Source organism: Cydia strobilella, chromosome 3 (assembly GCF_947568885.1).
Source record: "Cydia strobilella chromosome 3, ilCydStro3.1, whole genome shotgun sequence".
Classification (NCBI taxonomy): Eukaryota; Metazoa; Arthropoda; class Insecta; order Lepidoptera; family Tortricidae; genus Cydia; species Cydia strobilella.
In genome coordinates this window covers 13,603,256-13,619,310 of record NC_086043.1, presented here as the reverse complement: position 1 = coordinate 13,619,310, position 16,055 = coordinate 13,603,256, and the positions used below count along the sequence as shown (strand labels likewise).

The 16,055-nt window shown below is 36.9% G+C and overlaps 1 protein-coding gene across 3 annotated transcripts; it reads left to right on the top strand.

Annotated features, from left to right (window-relative positions):
* Positions 1-3,205: 3,205 nt before the first annotated feature.
* LOC134755890 (guanylate kinase) lies at positions 3,206-15,142 on the top strand. 3 transcript variants are annotated; one of them, XM_063692531.1, is made up of 5 exons: positions 3,206-3,362; positions 3,459-3,726; positions 6,946-7,169; positions 8,050-8,157; positions 14,364-15,142. In XM_063692531.1, exons 2-5 carry the CDS (start codon positions 3,470-3,472, stop codon positions 14,378-14,380), a joined length of 606 nt encoding a protein of 201 aa, XP_063548601.1. In that variant the 5' UTR covers positions 3,206-3,362; positions 3,459-3,469; the 3' UTR covers positions 14,381-15,142. The 3 variants fall into 3 exon arrangements, with proteins under 3 accessions (XP_063548601.1, XP_063548599.1, XP_063548602.1); XM_063692529.1 differs by lacking the exon at positions 14,364-15,142 and adding an exon at positions 10,894-11,754; XM_063692532.1 differs by lacking the exons at positions 3,206-3,362; positions 14,364-15,142 and adding an exon at positions 10,894-11,756 and having other exon boundaries at positions 3,460-3,726.
* The last annotated feature ends 913 nt before the right edge of the window (positions 15,143-16,055 follow it).

Sequence of the window (16,055 nt, the reverse complement as noted above, 5' to 3'; positions counted from 1 at the left end):
TGTTCTTTTATTGTGTTTGTAATCTGTCTTATGTACAATAAAGTGTTTACATACATACATACATACATACTTCTGTGGCATACCTACTTCCGTGAGAATCAGACATACTATCTCCGGCTAAAAAAATTATGTTTACAGAATCAACGTTTGTAATTCCTACATATTTATCTTAAAAATAATAAATCAGTAGGTATAGGTACAAGAACTTGTCAAGTGACAACCCCGTGCCGACACTCGCAGCTCGGTCATGAAAATGCGGCGCGCAAAGAAGATTCACGGTTCGTACGTGGTTATAAGTTTCAATTTAGCTTGCAGGCGGCGAGTGTAGGTATAATTTTATACCTAAATCTGGCTTTTGTGAAGGAGTGAATTTTCTGTACGATAGTACTATTAGTTATTCTGTGTTAGTACTGCTAATGAATAGTCACAGAATAACTAATAGTACTATCGTGAAATGGTTGCTTAGATGCTAGTGTGCCAGACAATTTTTCAAACCATTTGTTCTGAGCTTGCGAGGGCTAGTTCGAGAACTGACCTTAAGATCCATCATTTCCCTAACAACTCGCGATGATATTTTTTGGATTTAACTTCACGCATCGAACAATACTAGCATCAACACATTGATTTGTGTTTTTAATGTTTTTTTTTCTAATGTGCTGTACAGCCACTATTAGTTATTCTGTGGTCCAGCTCCAACCGAGATTGAATAATTTACAACATTGTTTCGAGATCTGGGGGCACGGCAGTGCCCCCGCTAAGTCGAGCAAAACAAAGAGGCACGGCCGTACCATCCTTTTCTCAAAGCCATTCAGGCCATTTTCGACGACCTGTAATTTTGTGCTGGCTAAACCTAGAGTCCTGAATTTTCAGTGACATATAGGGCATGATATAGCTTACATATATTCCCAAGAACATTCAATTTGAACTTGTAGTTTAAGAATTATTGCACGTCAAAGTTCCTTACTTTTGTGACTGACTTACTCACTCACCGATCATCATAATTCTAAGGTACTTCTAGCCAACCAACAAGCTTCAAATTTTAAACATTAGTTTTTAGTCCCATATGAATATATGCTATTACAAAGTTACTTATGCAGTTCCAACAAATAGTAGGTAAAGTAAGGTCTAAGTAGGGTCTAAGATATACGATGTGAGTAGGTATAAAGATGTTTACAGTATGAGTATGGTATGGCTATGAGTATGTTAAGGATATGAATATGGTATAAGTACGAGTATAGTGTGGGACGGGTATGAGTATGAGCTTTGAGAAAACTGGTAGCTGGCGTACAAGAAGTACCTAGTACCTGAAAAGAAGGACTGCCTACAAAGAGAGATGAGATCCCATCAAAAACATTACTTGTAAAAAGATGCCAGTCTCGCAACGCAATACTTCTACTACAAAAAAGTTTAGAGATGTAATGTGATACCAAGTCGGTTATTTTAGTCAGTGCCAGTCGTGTTAAAACCGCATCAATATTAGATATCTTTATTTTTTAATACATATAATGACTTGGCAATCGCACATAATGCTTTACTCGTACCGTAAATATGTGTAATGTTCAAGCTGCATGTAATTAACTCTAGCGTTATGTTCAATTAGAATTAAATTTTATAGTTGACGATGATCCTTATGTCATTATGCAGCCGTGCGATGGCCAAGTCATTATACGTATTAAAAATTAAAGATATCTAATATTGATGCGGTTTTAGCACCCCCTGGCACTGACTAAAATAAGCGACTTGGTATCACATTACATCTCTAAACTTTTTTGTAGTAGAAGTATTGCGTTGCGAGACTGACATCTCTTTACATGTAATGTTTTTGATAGGATGAAATTTTCTTTTGCCTATGACGTATAACGATTGCGAACATCAATGAAAATCTGTTTTCCTGACATCTTGAACGTTTAAATAATACATGAAAATGTACTGAGAAATTGTCAAGAATAATGAAATTCAGTCATTTGTTATTATTTCCACCCAGGTTATTGTAATGTATATATTATTTTATTATCTCATTTATCTCTCATAAAGCGTTCGTATTATTTATTCTGTCCAGAGTAAAATAACAAAGTCAAAGTAATCACGCTCTAGAAGTCATAAGACAAGATTATGATAATCCCGGGTCCGGGGTATGTCCTTAAACTACGTCCAAAAGAGAGGTATGGGCACTGTGAATGACATCTCGCTTTGTGTGGTAGGGCACAGGATAGCGGATGTCATTCCAAATCTAGAGCAGAGCCCAACTGGGGAGGTACCTCCACCTTACAGAAAACCGCAGCCAAATAATACTAGACCCTACTAATAGTGTTGTGTTCCTGCCGGTGAGTAAGGTTGCCAGAGCTCGAGGGAGAGGAGTGTTAGGGTCGGCAACGCGCATGTAACTCCTCTGGAGTTGCAGGCGTACATAGGCTACGGAGACTGCTTAACATCAGGCGGGCCGTATGCTTGTTTTCCACTGACGTAGTATAAAAAAAAACACTGATGTTTTAAAACTATTAAAGCTCATTACATGTACTATAAGTTTTCTATATATACCACAACACACGAGGCGAAGTTCACAAAAGAAATTTTATAAGAATAGTAGATTGTACAACAAGGGCATAAAGCGATCCATTTTTATCCGAGGCCATTTATTGGTCCGAGCGCAGCGAGGGCCACTATAGTCGAGGATAAAAATGGACATTTATGCCTGAGTTATACACTGCTTTTCACTTCGATTGTGAGTAAAATATACATACAAAACTATTCAGTATTTTAGGTTAAATTACCGTATTTATTCAAGACTAAAGTAAACTGTACTCGGTTGTGTCGGGGGTGCGAGGCACGCCAATTGGAAGCGCGCCGGTCGGGAGCGCGCCGGCAGGGCTGGCAGTAAAAAAAAATTTGTCCAGTACTGTAGTTGGTATTGGTCTTGGTAATCTTCAAATTCAAAATTCAAATTTTCTATGGGACGATAACCCTTCACGCCTACATTTTCTAAACATTTACAACACAAGATTTGCTTGACCAACTAAAACTATGGACAAAGGAATAAACTCAACTTTTAAGTAAAATCAAATATTAAAAAATAAAACAAACACGTATATACACGTACATATAACACACTAAACAAAAAAAGTAAAATATCAGGAATACTATGGCAACACCAATCGACGACAGATGTCATTTGTCATTTAAATGTCAGTCAGTCGGCTCAAGAGCGAAAACTTGTATTGTAGTATATTATACTCTTTGCTTGTATCCACTATCGATAATATCCGCAATAGTTTCTAATTTTTTTCAATTACTCTCTCACTAAGCAAAAAAGAAATTACAGAAGACAGAAGTCTTACCGGATATCACGACGAATTTTATCAAATGTAATAATCATTCATTCAGTGTAAACGTGTAAATCTAATTCTTAACCTATGTTACGCACGGCGTCATTGTAATAATCTAATTTGATTTGCATTCAGTTTTCGCAACAATGGTGCAGAAAGGGCCTCGACCTTTGGTGTTGTGCGGTCCATCGGGATCTGGAAAGAGCACTCTGCTGAAGCGCCTTCTTAAAGAATTTCCTGATAAGTTTGGGTTCAGCGTTTCTCATACGACGAGAGGCCCCCGGCCGGGTGAGAAGAATGGAGTTCATTACCATTTCACTACAAAAGATGAAATGCTCGCTGCCATTGAAAAAGGTGAATTTCTAGAAACCGCTACATTCAGTGGGAACACCTATGGGACAAGGTAAGTGAGTTTTTATCGGTTCAGTCTGACCATGTGCTTTTTCACATTGTTGTGATGTGAACCTTGGCAATGTGCCAAAAGTTCATTGTGCCTATTTTGAAACTAGTGTTTACTCTGCTGAATTAACCAGAATCAGCACACTCGCTTGCAAATAGATTGAATATGAATTATTACAACTTGTAGTTATATTTCAGTATGTTGACTCACTATATTGTGTTCTATTAAATATATTAATAACGGGTCACGGGTTATGTGACCCGTTATTAATATATTTAATATGTCTTACAGAAGTTTTGTTATTATATTGTTGTTTCCTGCTATAAAGGCATTTCATAAATGCTGTGTGTCCATATATTATCCTTTATTTCAGACAGTAAAGTAAATTTCATATTTTTACAGTTCTTGCATATTTTATTGCTGTCTGTTGGCCACTTATTGGCAAAAGGCCTCCTCCAACCTTCTCCATTCCTCTCTATCCTTGGCAACTCTTGTATCCATGTGCTTCCTGCTATGGCTTTGATGTCGTCCACCCATCTTCTAAATGGTCTACCTCTTTTTCTCATGGCCTGTGAACCAGTTTATTATCGATTTCGACCATTTTTCTTAGCCTCTAATTGTATGTCCTGACCATTTCCATTTCAACTTTTTTATTGTTTTTGTGATATCTTTTGTTTTGCTGAGCTTCTTTATGGATTCTATTCTTATCTTATCCGATAGTCTTTTCCCCAGCATAATTCTCTCCATGGAGTTTTGGCAAGTTTCTAGCTTTATAATGTGTGTTTTAGTGAGAGCCCAGGTTTGGCAGCCGTAAGTGAGTACAGGAAGTATGCTGGTATCAAAGAGTTTCCGCTTGATAGTTACATTGATATCTTTATTTTTCATTATTTCCTTTAGGCTCCAATATGTCTTCCAAGCATTTCCAATACGTCTATCTATTTCTTTTGAGGTTAGATCTACCGGAGAGATTATCTGGCCTAAATAGATGTACTCATTGACATATTCGATTGGGTTATTATTGATGAGTCCATCATACCCACCCACCTGTAAATTCTTGATTTTGGACTAATTTTACTTGACTAGGATCTGTTGGGATCCATCCCTTTGTTCCCTGTAGATAACCAAATTTGATAACTGGTTTTCTACAAGGAAAAATAATTCTTCCTAGGTAACCCGGTTATGAAATGGTTATTTTTTTCCTCTTAGAAAACCATTATTGTTTTTGTTTTCGATGCGGAAGAATTTATTCTTCCTAGCCAACTTGGTTATCAAATGGGACTTTGTAGAAATATTTTTTAAATACAATTTCTTTATCACACCAACTAAATTAAAATTGCTATAACCTGTACGCCGAGCACATGATTGGCGCGACAGTATCTATAGAAATTCTATAGAAATAGAAGTATTGTATTGTATTGTAGTTCGGGCGATTTTCCGCAACTCGACGACTGGCGCCTATTTTGCGTGACATGGGGGTGGGCTAGTCCTGCCAGCCCAGCTCCTCGAGGAAACCTATCAAACCTTTGATGTTGAGTAGGACCTCGGGGAGGTCTCTCGGGGATCCGAGATGTTTTGCCCTGTATGGGGCCACTCCGCTGCACTCCAGCACCACGTGAGAGGCTGTTTCTTCTGTCTCCATGCATCCTCTGCATAGGGGACTGTCTGTGACACCTGTTATAAAAAGATGTTTGTTAAATAGTCCATGACCTGTTATGACACTGGTTACCATGCTCAGTCGGGTCTTTCCTAATTGAAGGAGCACCCTTGTGAGCTTTCCGTTGATGCCAGGCATGGCTTGTTTGGCCTGTCTGCATCCAGTCTGGTTTAGCCAATGTTCTGTGTGTAGTTTCCCTGTACGTGCCAGCAGCATTGAACGTACCTTGCTAAACGGTATCGGGAGGATCGGTTCTGGGCCAATCGCTCCCGCACTCGATCCTTGCCTGGCAAGCTCGTCCGCAGCATCGTTACCCCGGGATCCGCTGTGTCCTTTGATCCATTGTAGGGTGATCTTATTGTTATGACATACCTCCATTAGTCGTTTGTGGCATTCGTGTATAAGTTTGGATGTGACTATATGGCTTTTTAGAGCCATCAAGACTGCTCTACTGTCGGAGAGTATGCGGATGGAGGATCCTACTACCTTCCTTGCAGTGATGGCAGCCGCCGCGTTTATGATGCCCATGCACTCAGCCTGGAATACCGAGTTATGGGCTCCTAGCGGAGTGGTGATTGACATGTTCAGGTCTTCTGAGAAGGTTCCAGAGCCCGATCCGCTGTCTGTTTTGGACCCATCAGTGAAGATTCTGAGCTCCCGAGGATTGAGTCCTTCGTAATTGTCGTCCTCGTATAACTGTATTTTGTACCTTTTGTCGAAGATAGCTTGTTTATGAATCCGATCCGTGCCCGAATTGAGCACTGGAAATTCGTCATATACCTTATCCAGGCAAGTTGTGTGAAGAGCTCCTATGATGTTGGACCATATGTTAAGGGCTCGCAGCCTTACCGCTGAGAGACTGGCCTCTTGTTGTATGTGTAGGTGCAGCGGTGGAAGGCTTAACATGACCTCCATGGCTGCAGTCGGTGTGGACCTCGTACAGCCAGTGGTGGCCGCGCATGCGAGCCTTTGGAGTCTTTGTAGCTTGTCTCGTACGTTGCCTAGGTTTGTTCTTGGCCACCAAACCAGAGCACCGTAACAGAGTAAGGGGCGGATTATGGTCTTATAGAGCCAGAGAGTAATTTTTGGGTTGTAGAAGTATACACGGTGTTACTTGAGCCACTGAAAACCTCAACAGTTTTTATTTATTTTGAACTCATCTTGAGTATTTATTTTTTAATCCGATAAATATTTAAAAAAATATTAGTTGTTTAGTTTTCTCAACAAATCTATTCGACTAGTAATTAATTCTACACAAGATGCTTTGTCATTTTAGTGACATCAAACAATTGCTAGTTACCATCGAAAACACTGTTGACAGACCATTTGCATACCTTACTGCAACGAGATAAGGTTTACCAATGGCCAGTTAAGGGTGTTGCTCATTGACAAATAACGTGTCAAATGCTAGTTATTGATATTGTTGCATTACAAACCTGTAGAATGGGCATGTAAAAATAATAAAAGATAATAAAAAAATTACCCCCATTAAAACATAGCGCGATCGATTCTCCTATCGATTCTGAACAAGCTGTTTTTTAATTAATTAATTTGCTTTATACTTCCAGTAAGAGAGCCGTAGAAGATGTTCGCCGCACCGGAAAGATCTGTGTACTGGATATTGAGATAGAAGGTGTGAAACAAGTGAAGCGCTCCGACCTCGACCCTCTGCTGGTGTTTGTGATGCCGCCTTCAATCGAAGAGCTGGAGAGGCGCCTGCGTGGACGCAATACAGAGTCTGATGAGGCACTGAAGCTGAGACTTGAGACAGCAAGGAAGGAAATAGAGTTTGGTAAATACTTTTATATTTGTATTGTTTTATTTTTGCTTTGGAACTCACCTTTTCTTAACTTATCTGGAATGATTATTTCAAACATTTGAGATAGATACAGATAAAGATCTTTATTTGCATCCAAGTAGACACAATTACAATGTAACATTCAGGCACAAGGACCCTGATAGGGTGTCGCAAATTTTCTTAAAACTAAAACAAATACAAGTTTTATACATGTAACAGGCATAATGTGGCATGTGCTTGCTTGTACTAACACAAGCAGCTATGTAGCCTTTAAATATTTGTGAACTTCCTTGCATTTCAATCCAGTGGGACAGTCGACGTCAAAGATATGTTTACATTTTTCGCCTTATTACAAAGGAGTAAGGTGCAAAAATGTAAACATATCTTTGACGTTGACTGAATCAGTGGTCAAGGCTTCAGTGCTGATGATTAAAAATCTAAAAAATGACTTATTTTATTTATTTATTTACGATTTATTTTATTTACTTAATTTAAAATATGTGATACCTTTGAGGTGCACGACTGGTGCTGCCCACCTTCTGTGGAATTTTCTACGTTATCAGTAATCAGTAATTTATTGCTTTCATAGGTACAATAAGGTTAAATTTTATGGAGTAAAATTAGTTCAAAATGCTACCGCTAGCACTAATGTGCGACATTCCATAAGATTACGTGTGTTTGCGACAATCAGCGCCATTTCTCCCTTCACCGACTGCGCAACTTACAAATACCATAACTTCATTGCCCACAAACGTCGGTTTACTCTTTCGTCAATTTTCTAGTTTCGAATACGGGTGCCTATGGAACGGAATTGAGAATCCCTATTTTTGAATTTGGTAACAATGACTGACAATAGTATTTGTTTACATTACAGGACAGGAACCCGGCAACTTCCACATTATCATTATGAACGACAACTTGAATAAGGCGTATTCTGAACTGCGCGAGTTTATTGCGCAGAATGTGAAAGACAACGACCAAGGTAGGTACAATATACCTATACGTTTTTTATTTTGAATGTTTTAACAGCTTGAAACTCGCAAAGTGTGTCCATATCTGGCGAACGCGACACCATTGCACTGACGCGCTTTAAGCATATATGCAGGCACATTCGTGCCATGTTCGCCAGATCTGGACGCACTTTTTCGTAAAACGTTCGATTCGAACCCGAGAAATGTATGAATATTTAGCAATCGTCTAGTCTCACCCATAGAAACAATGATTTTTTGCCTGATCTTAAGAGTAATTCAGCGTTATAAATTGATGACTCTAATTTCTACGATAGCCATTGAATTCGCGTTTGTAAGACAATTCCGTGAAATATGTAGCTGTAATTCCAAAGGTGCACTACCGCAGTCAAATTAATAACTACGAAAATGGTGACCTTTGTGATCTTTACAGAGCTTTACTAAAACACATAGAAAACAAATAATTGGTAAATTAACAGACTCACATAACAAAGTGGTAATCGATAACGAAAAACAATGTAAAACATGGGAACTGTATATTGAGCAACTGTTCGAAGATGATAGAGCAGATATAGATACAAACGTAATGGAAACCCAAAGCAACGAGGAGGGACCACCAATACTCCAAATAGAAATTGAAAAAGCAATAAGATCTATGAAAGACGGAAAAGCGGCTGGCCCAGATGGGATATATGTAGAACTGTTAAAACTATTGGATGACGACAATTTGAAATTATTAGTTAAAATGTACAATAAAATTTATGATAAAGGAACATTACCAGAAGACTGGTTAAAATCCACATTCCTCCCGCTCCCTAAAAAGGCAAATGCTTAGACATGCGGTGACCAAAGGCTCATCAGCCTGATGAGTCACGCCCTAAAAGTATTTCTTAAAGGGATTCACATGATAATTTATAACAAAATCGATAAAATTATATCAGACAACCAATTTGGATTCAGAAATGGTTTAGGAACACGAGAAGCCCTGGTTGCAGTTCAAGTGCTAGTGCAGAACAGTTTGGAATATAATAATGAAGTATATGCCTGTTTCATTGATTTTGAGAAAGCATTCGATAACGTAAAACATGACAAATTAATGCATATACTCAACAAGACCGAAGTGGACAGCAAAGATCAAAGAATTATCAGAAACCTGTACTGGAACCAGTCAGAACACATTAAAGTCGGAACATCTGGCACTGATGATATCAAAATACGTAAAGGAGTGAGACAAGGATGTATCCTACCCTATTATTGTTTAATCTTTACTCCGAAACTATATTTCAAGAAGCTTTTGATGGCGTTGAAACTGGTATCAGAGTAAACGGTACAGTGATAAATAACCTCCGATACGCCGATGATACCGTTATCTTAGCTCACTCCCTACAAGACCTCCAACAACTCTTAAACCGCTTAAATACTGTCGTGGAAGATTACGGTCTAAAGATGAACATATCAAAGACCAAGTATATGATCATGAGCAAGAACGCGGTAGAATCGACCACGCTGTCTATTAACGGCAAGCCACTTGAAAGAGTCAAACACTACAAGTATTTAGGAAGCTCTCTCAACGAAAAATGGGACCCACGTAAAGAGATGCGTACAAGAATAGAGATAGCAAGAAGCACATTCATGAAAATGAACAAGCTATTCACCAAGAAAGACATAAACCTGAAACTCAGATGGAGAATGGTTAAATGTTACGTGTTATCTGTATTTATGTATGGCGTCGAAGGCTGGACCATAGACCGAACCATAGAGGCAAAAATAAACGCTTTTGAAATGTGGCTCTACTGAAGAATGTTTAAATTATCATGGAGAGATAGAATAACCAATGTAGAAGTCTTGCAAAGAATGAAGAAAAAATTGGAACTTTTGGAAACGGTAAAGAAAAGAAAAATCTCATATTTTGGTCATATCTACCGCAACAATAAATATCAAATCCTAAAGAAAATAATAGAGGGCAAAGTAGAAGGCAAAAAAGGGTAGAGGAAGAAGGAAGCTAGCCTGGATGGACAATATTAAAAGCTGGACTCATAACAACGACGCTGCCAACCTGAGCAGATTGGCACAGGATAGGAATAAGTTCCGAGAGATGGTCGCCGACGTCCGATGAGGACATGGCACAAGAAGAAGAAGAAGAAGTTCACCATGTGTATATCGGGCTCGATACGTAGGATGTAATCTAATTTATTTATTCGTAATAAGACCTATTTTAGTGTAATAACTATTTCTCCAATAATATGATTTATATTAATTCCCTCGCCATACAGTTTTCAAGCTTAGATATTAGTCCATTTGTAGCGTACTGATTGAGACAGATAGGTCATGCTAGCAGTAACATAATTTAGTAAGAATTGCTTTTCGCAACAAACCGATGTTCTCCAATTTTATAAGTAAACACTTGAAAATCATCGTATTTTCTCGTATAAATAACCTGTTTTTTTAAAGTCTGTTAAAAATGTACTATGAACATAAATCGATCGATTCATCAGTTAGCCTCTGTAGCTTCGACATTTCGCTAGAACTTCCAAAACAAACGTATCCAACTATAACCAACACATACAGTTACGAGTACCCCTTATAACCCTTCCCGTCGCAGTATACACCAGTAGATACACCGCGTCGATGCTAACTACTCAACAGTAACCAATAACCGTTATTAATAACTTATTAACCATGCATTATATTATTAATGTGTGTTTGTTTGACTAACAAAGTGTTAAGTGTGTTTAATTGTTTTTTTTTAGCGTGCGACGGTCCTACGGCCACCGAGTGAACATTTCAACGCATGGAGTGGTTTTAACATTTGCTGGGTTGTTTCACTTTGTGAATCCTATCTACATAACTCCCATTCGTATCTTAAAATAATTTCGATTGGGATTCCCAATTAAAGAAAAAAACACTAATGAAATTTATGATAGGTATTTCATAAGAAACTGATTTCTTATTTTTACAGTCTCCTTAATATTCACGAAGGAATAGTCCGCGTTTTCACTTAGTGTTCTGAACAGTTCTGCGCGAGCAATAGTTCGTTCGTTCGGTTAATGGATCATTAGTTTGCTCCAATAGTAAATGGGAATAGCAAACATTTGCTCAAATCAAAATGTTTGCTTAGAATTAGAACACTAAAAAAACGCGGTTGTACAGAGCGTACTTGGGCAATGTTGCGACTAGCACCACGGTAAATAAAACTAGAAATAAACCGAAGTAATTAGAAGATAAATAAATCAATCTAATAGCCTAGCTGACTACTTGGGTACTGTGTACTGTACAGACGATTTTCGTCAGCGATTCTTCAGCCAGGAATATCCATAGTTATACAAAATGAGTATTAGAAAGCGCGCGGTTGATTTTCTTGGTAGTATCATTTATTAAAATGTATATTATTTCGTGAATATTTACGGTTACTTTAAAGAAATATGGAGGTTGAAAGGCAGACGAGTTTGTTTAGTTAATATTTAACACTGTTAATGTTTTCATTTGTGTGCATTAGTACAAATTAGAAAATATCTCAAGATTTTATTGAAGATCAATGTTGATTTTTCATTAATTTTACTAGGGGTTGATATTATTATATTTATTGATTTTCGGGTAAGTTATAATATGTCTTATTTTTATTGATCCACTAAATAGTTTTCCTTTACACTGAACTAAACTTTCACGATTCCGAGTCTTTTAGACTTTCTTTTTCGATTTTGACTTTTCGATAAGTTTTCCTTTAATTATACTCTTGACAATGAATTAATTTATGAAAATATGTAAAATCAGCATTGATCCTCTATTAATAGTAAGTTGAATTGTGTACAATTACTTAGCGTGAATGAAATACATTTCCTTCTATTATGATAATATTGTTGCGTGTAGTACGGATCAAACGAAGGATCTTAGAGTCAGGCTCAGCTAACTCTGCACCGTGTTTTATGACACGGAGTGTGGTGTTATTATCATTTATAAACGTCAAAGGGTGGTAGGTATTCCAAAGTGCATTGCTCTCACTCTCTCATTAAGCAAAATGTGAGACGCAAATACATATTGGACCAATAAATTGGACAGGTGGAATTACGACCCAAATCTATGAAATTATGGCGTTTTAAATAACACTTTTGCACACTGTGCTATCAATCACGTGCAGAGTTAGCTTAGCCTGACTTTAGCTACCTATTTGACCGTCATGCATATTCATCGAAAATTAATGGTTACAAACAATGGGTATGTCATTTGATGAGTGCACGCAATTTACACTCTTCAAATGACATACCTACCTATTAGGTACTTGTTAAACTTTCCATTATAATTGCGAGAGAAATACTTCGTAATTTATGCATGCTATGTAACTGAAATGCGTATTAATATTTATTAAGTACCTCGTTCAAATTTTGAAAGAAACTGATAAGTATGTCTCTGCGGACTTATCATATTCATTCGACAATTTTGTTAAATTTAAAATAAATGTTTCCCAAACGTTTGCCCCAAAATGTACCGAAATTTGGACAATTATTACTAAAGAGAAATGTGGGAACTTGGCTCTCTAGAGCAAGAGGAGATATTGTTTACAATTACATAGGAACTCCTGAGAATATTTGTTTCAAGTCATGTTTGAGTAAAGCATTCTTTTGCTCTTACTGGCCAGCGTAGGAGGCTAGGAGGATTGGCAATAAATGCAATATATGTTTATTATATTCTAAATAATAATCGTGTTAACGTGCTTAGGTAATTTTACACATACCTAGGTATTGTTGTATTTTATTACTCAAACCATAGACAATAGTTATTTACGATACACTTTTAAAGTGCGGAAAGTAGAAAAATTTGCAGTAGTGATAAATTTAAACACGAACCAAGGGAGTGTTTTAAATCGACACGAGTTGCGAATTACCTATTCGCACGTGTATCGTACAACGTTTTACAGTACATATGGCCCTTTAAACTTTCGACATATGCACGAAAAGTGCTCTTACGTACTAGTGCGAGACAGTAGCACCATATGTACTGTAAAGATATATTAAAAATGCACATAGTGAAAAATATTGTAGCGTAAACACCCCAATAATCGACATGTTAAGACCCAATATTCGACACCTTGCTGTCAACTTTATTACTATGACGTTATGATTGAAAATGTCGATTATTGGAGCTGTGTCGGGCACTGGAGCCTCTACGTTAGGTGGGTTTGACACTGGACCATGTAACACTTATTAGCGCTGCATGGCTCCATACGTTTTGTGCTATCTAAATAGTCAAAAAATCGTGTATAATATATAATATTCCACAATTTTGTTCATCTTATTATTCAATTCATACATTTGTTACTTGCGTCTAGTGGCAAATGTATGAACACTCTTAGCAACTTAATATTATTTTATTGTAAGAAAGTTTGACATACAATTTTTGCCAGCTACCTCTATGAAAACATAAGCTAATGAAGATTTAAAACATTTGTACCAATATTTGCATAACAAGAGAATCCTGTAATATACTAACGGCAACGCGGTCGTAAGATGTCACGATATTTTCAAAATATATAGTAGTGTAGCTAAAAGGTAATAGTGGGTCCGACTCACGAGTAAATGTATGTAGGTAATGCATTAGATTCAGTCATTAAATTTAAGAATAATATGTGCATTCCTTCGTCATAATATGAACATAAATAGGGTTCAGAACTGCCGGTTGCTCACTAAAATGGCACTGATTTATGGGCGAAGATTTACGTCGAATCGTGATGCCAATTGTAATGCCAGTATAATATCTATAACTCGGGAGATGTATCTTTCATAGAAATATAATCAGGATCTGAGTAAGCTATTTTAATAACTTATTATTATTAATAATAAGCATTGTTTAATAAGTTTAATAATACATTACTTTAGTTATAGGTACCAATTTGTATACTGTTCTTCTTTTTCTGTTAATTTCATTTTTAGCGAAATTTATTACTTTTTGAGCATAATAATAACCTAATGACTGAGGTCGATTATGGTGCCAAATATTAAAGAACGTCGACCCTAGTTTATTTATATCTTGTTCATACGTTACATCGTGTAGCGTATTTATGTTTCAAATTCTTAAAAATGCTATTCTATTGAAATTAAAAGTAAACATTCCATTTTATTATGAAATATTTGTAATAGAACCAAGTGCAATAAACTTAACGCGCAGGGTTCATCATCGCCGGCATAATAACTATAATAAGTGAATAATGTATTATTTTTCTTCATAGACCTTCGTGGGCTGTAAGAAGTAAACTACAAGGAATTAGTCGCCGCTTTATTATTTAAGGAAAATATATGTGTTAAGTATATATTCTAAATAAGGTAATACTTTTATTCATTTGGTCATTAAATTTAAAAACCATTCCATGAAAGAAATACTAATGCCATATATATGTGATCATATTACCGTTACCAAACAAACATATTCTGGGTCGACCGAAGATCATCGATCGAACATCGGTTGAACGACATTATAAGACCGATTCTTCACATTGATTGGTGTAGGTGTAGATAACTTAGGTTTGGTAACACTCTTAGGCATGTTAGTTTTCTTTATGTATTATGTCATATGTGTTGTGGTAAACATTTATCGTTTGTATTTTATTGTGATGTACCTTTTAAGTTGATGCAAAATCATCTACATGCAATATTAACTTCCATTATTAATTTATTATTTAGACCAGTGTTTTTAAAGCTGTGTCGCGACCCCCATTAAAAAAAAGAAATTATACTAGTTGCAAACAGCAGAACCTGAGTGCCGAATTATTTTTCTTATTAAAAGGGGTCGCGACATGACTCGTGAAAAAGGTTGAAAGCCACTGACATATTAAAGGCCTATTAATAAATATTAAAATCTAATTAGTTTAACAAATCATACCCTTTTGGAAATTTGAGTTGTATTGTATCAAATGATATCTCAGTTCTATCAAGGTATAATGTTGCTAACATAGTAGGCATTTGTCGTTGTCACGTGAATGTTGTTACTTAAATACAGGATAAAAATCTTTTTGGTGTTTTATTTTGACTAATTAGGTACCTATATGTTGCTATATAAGAAAGACTTCTCTATAACCGTAAGACTTGCGCAGATCCCAAAGTGTACTTACCTATTTTATACTTAGTCTGAAAGGCAGTACGTGTACTGCCATCTCCGTGGTCCCTAGTACATACACTATACCTAATAATGTCAAATATACAACATATGATAAATGTATGTATCCACTATGTATCACTTAAGGTCATGTAGGGAAGAAGAGGACAATATATTATGTATGTACTGAACTGTTAGGTAAGAGCAAGACCATTCATTCGCAGAAATAATAACTGATACCTATGGCCCAAAATCGTAAAGGCGGGATTCTACCAGAGTACGGCACAAGCATTTTTGCACTGAATAGGCACAAGCCGCACACTGGTGGGATCCCGCCTTAAGATCATGTATAAAAAACATTTTTAAAAGCCTTCCCTAGGGTTTCGTCGGTAGCGGGAAAGGGCCTAGCTGCCAGTGATCAGGGCCGCAGAGAGGAGCCGACGTATTTTACAATTTTGAGCTGAAATTTTGCATAGGTACAAAAGTAAATCGGTTGACAAAGCAGTATTATATTGTCATGGAGCTGATCTGATCATGGAGACAGGAGGTGGCCATGGCAACTGCGATTTGCTGTGATAAAACAACACAAACTAATTGTGTTTGGGGTCGTTAGAATTGTCTCGATGAGTATTAGTTGCCTGTGGAAAGAAAAGTACAGTCAGCGATAAAAGCTTGTACCTACCAAAAATGAAACTTTTGCCAAATACTTATCATTTGTTAGTATTAATATTACATATTGGTCAGTAACTCGGTAAGCAATAGGAATTAGGATTTATTTTTATAGACATTAAACTGTCCCTTGCACTGAAATTGTCGAACTGCAGTTTAT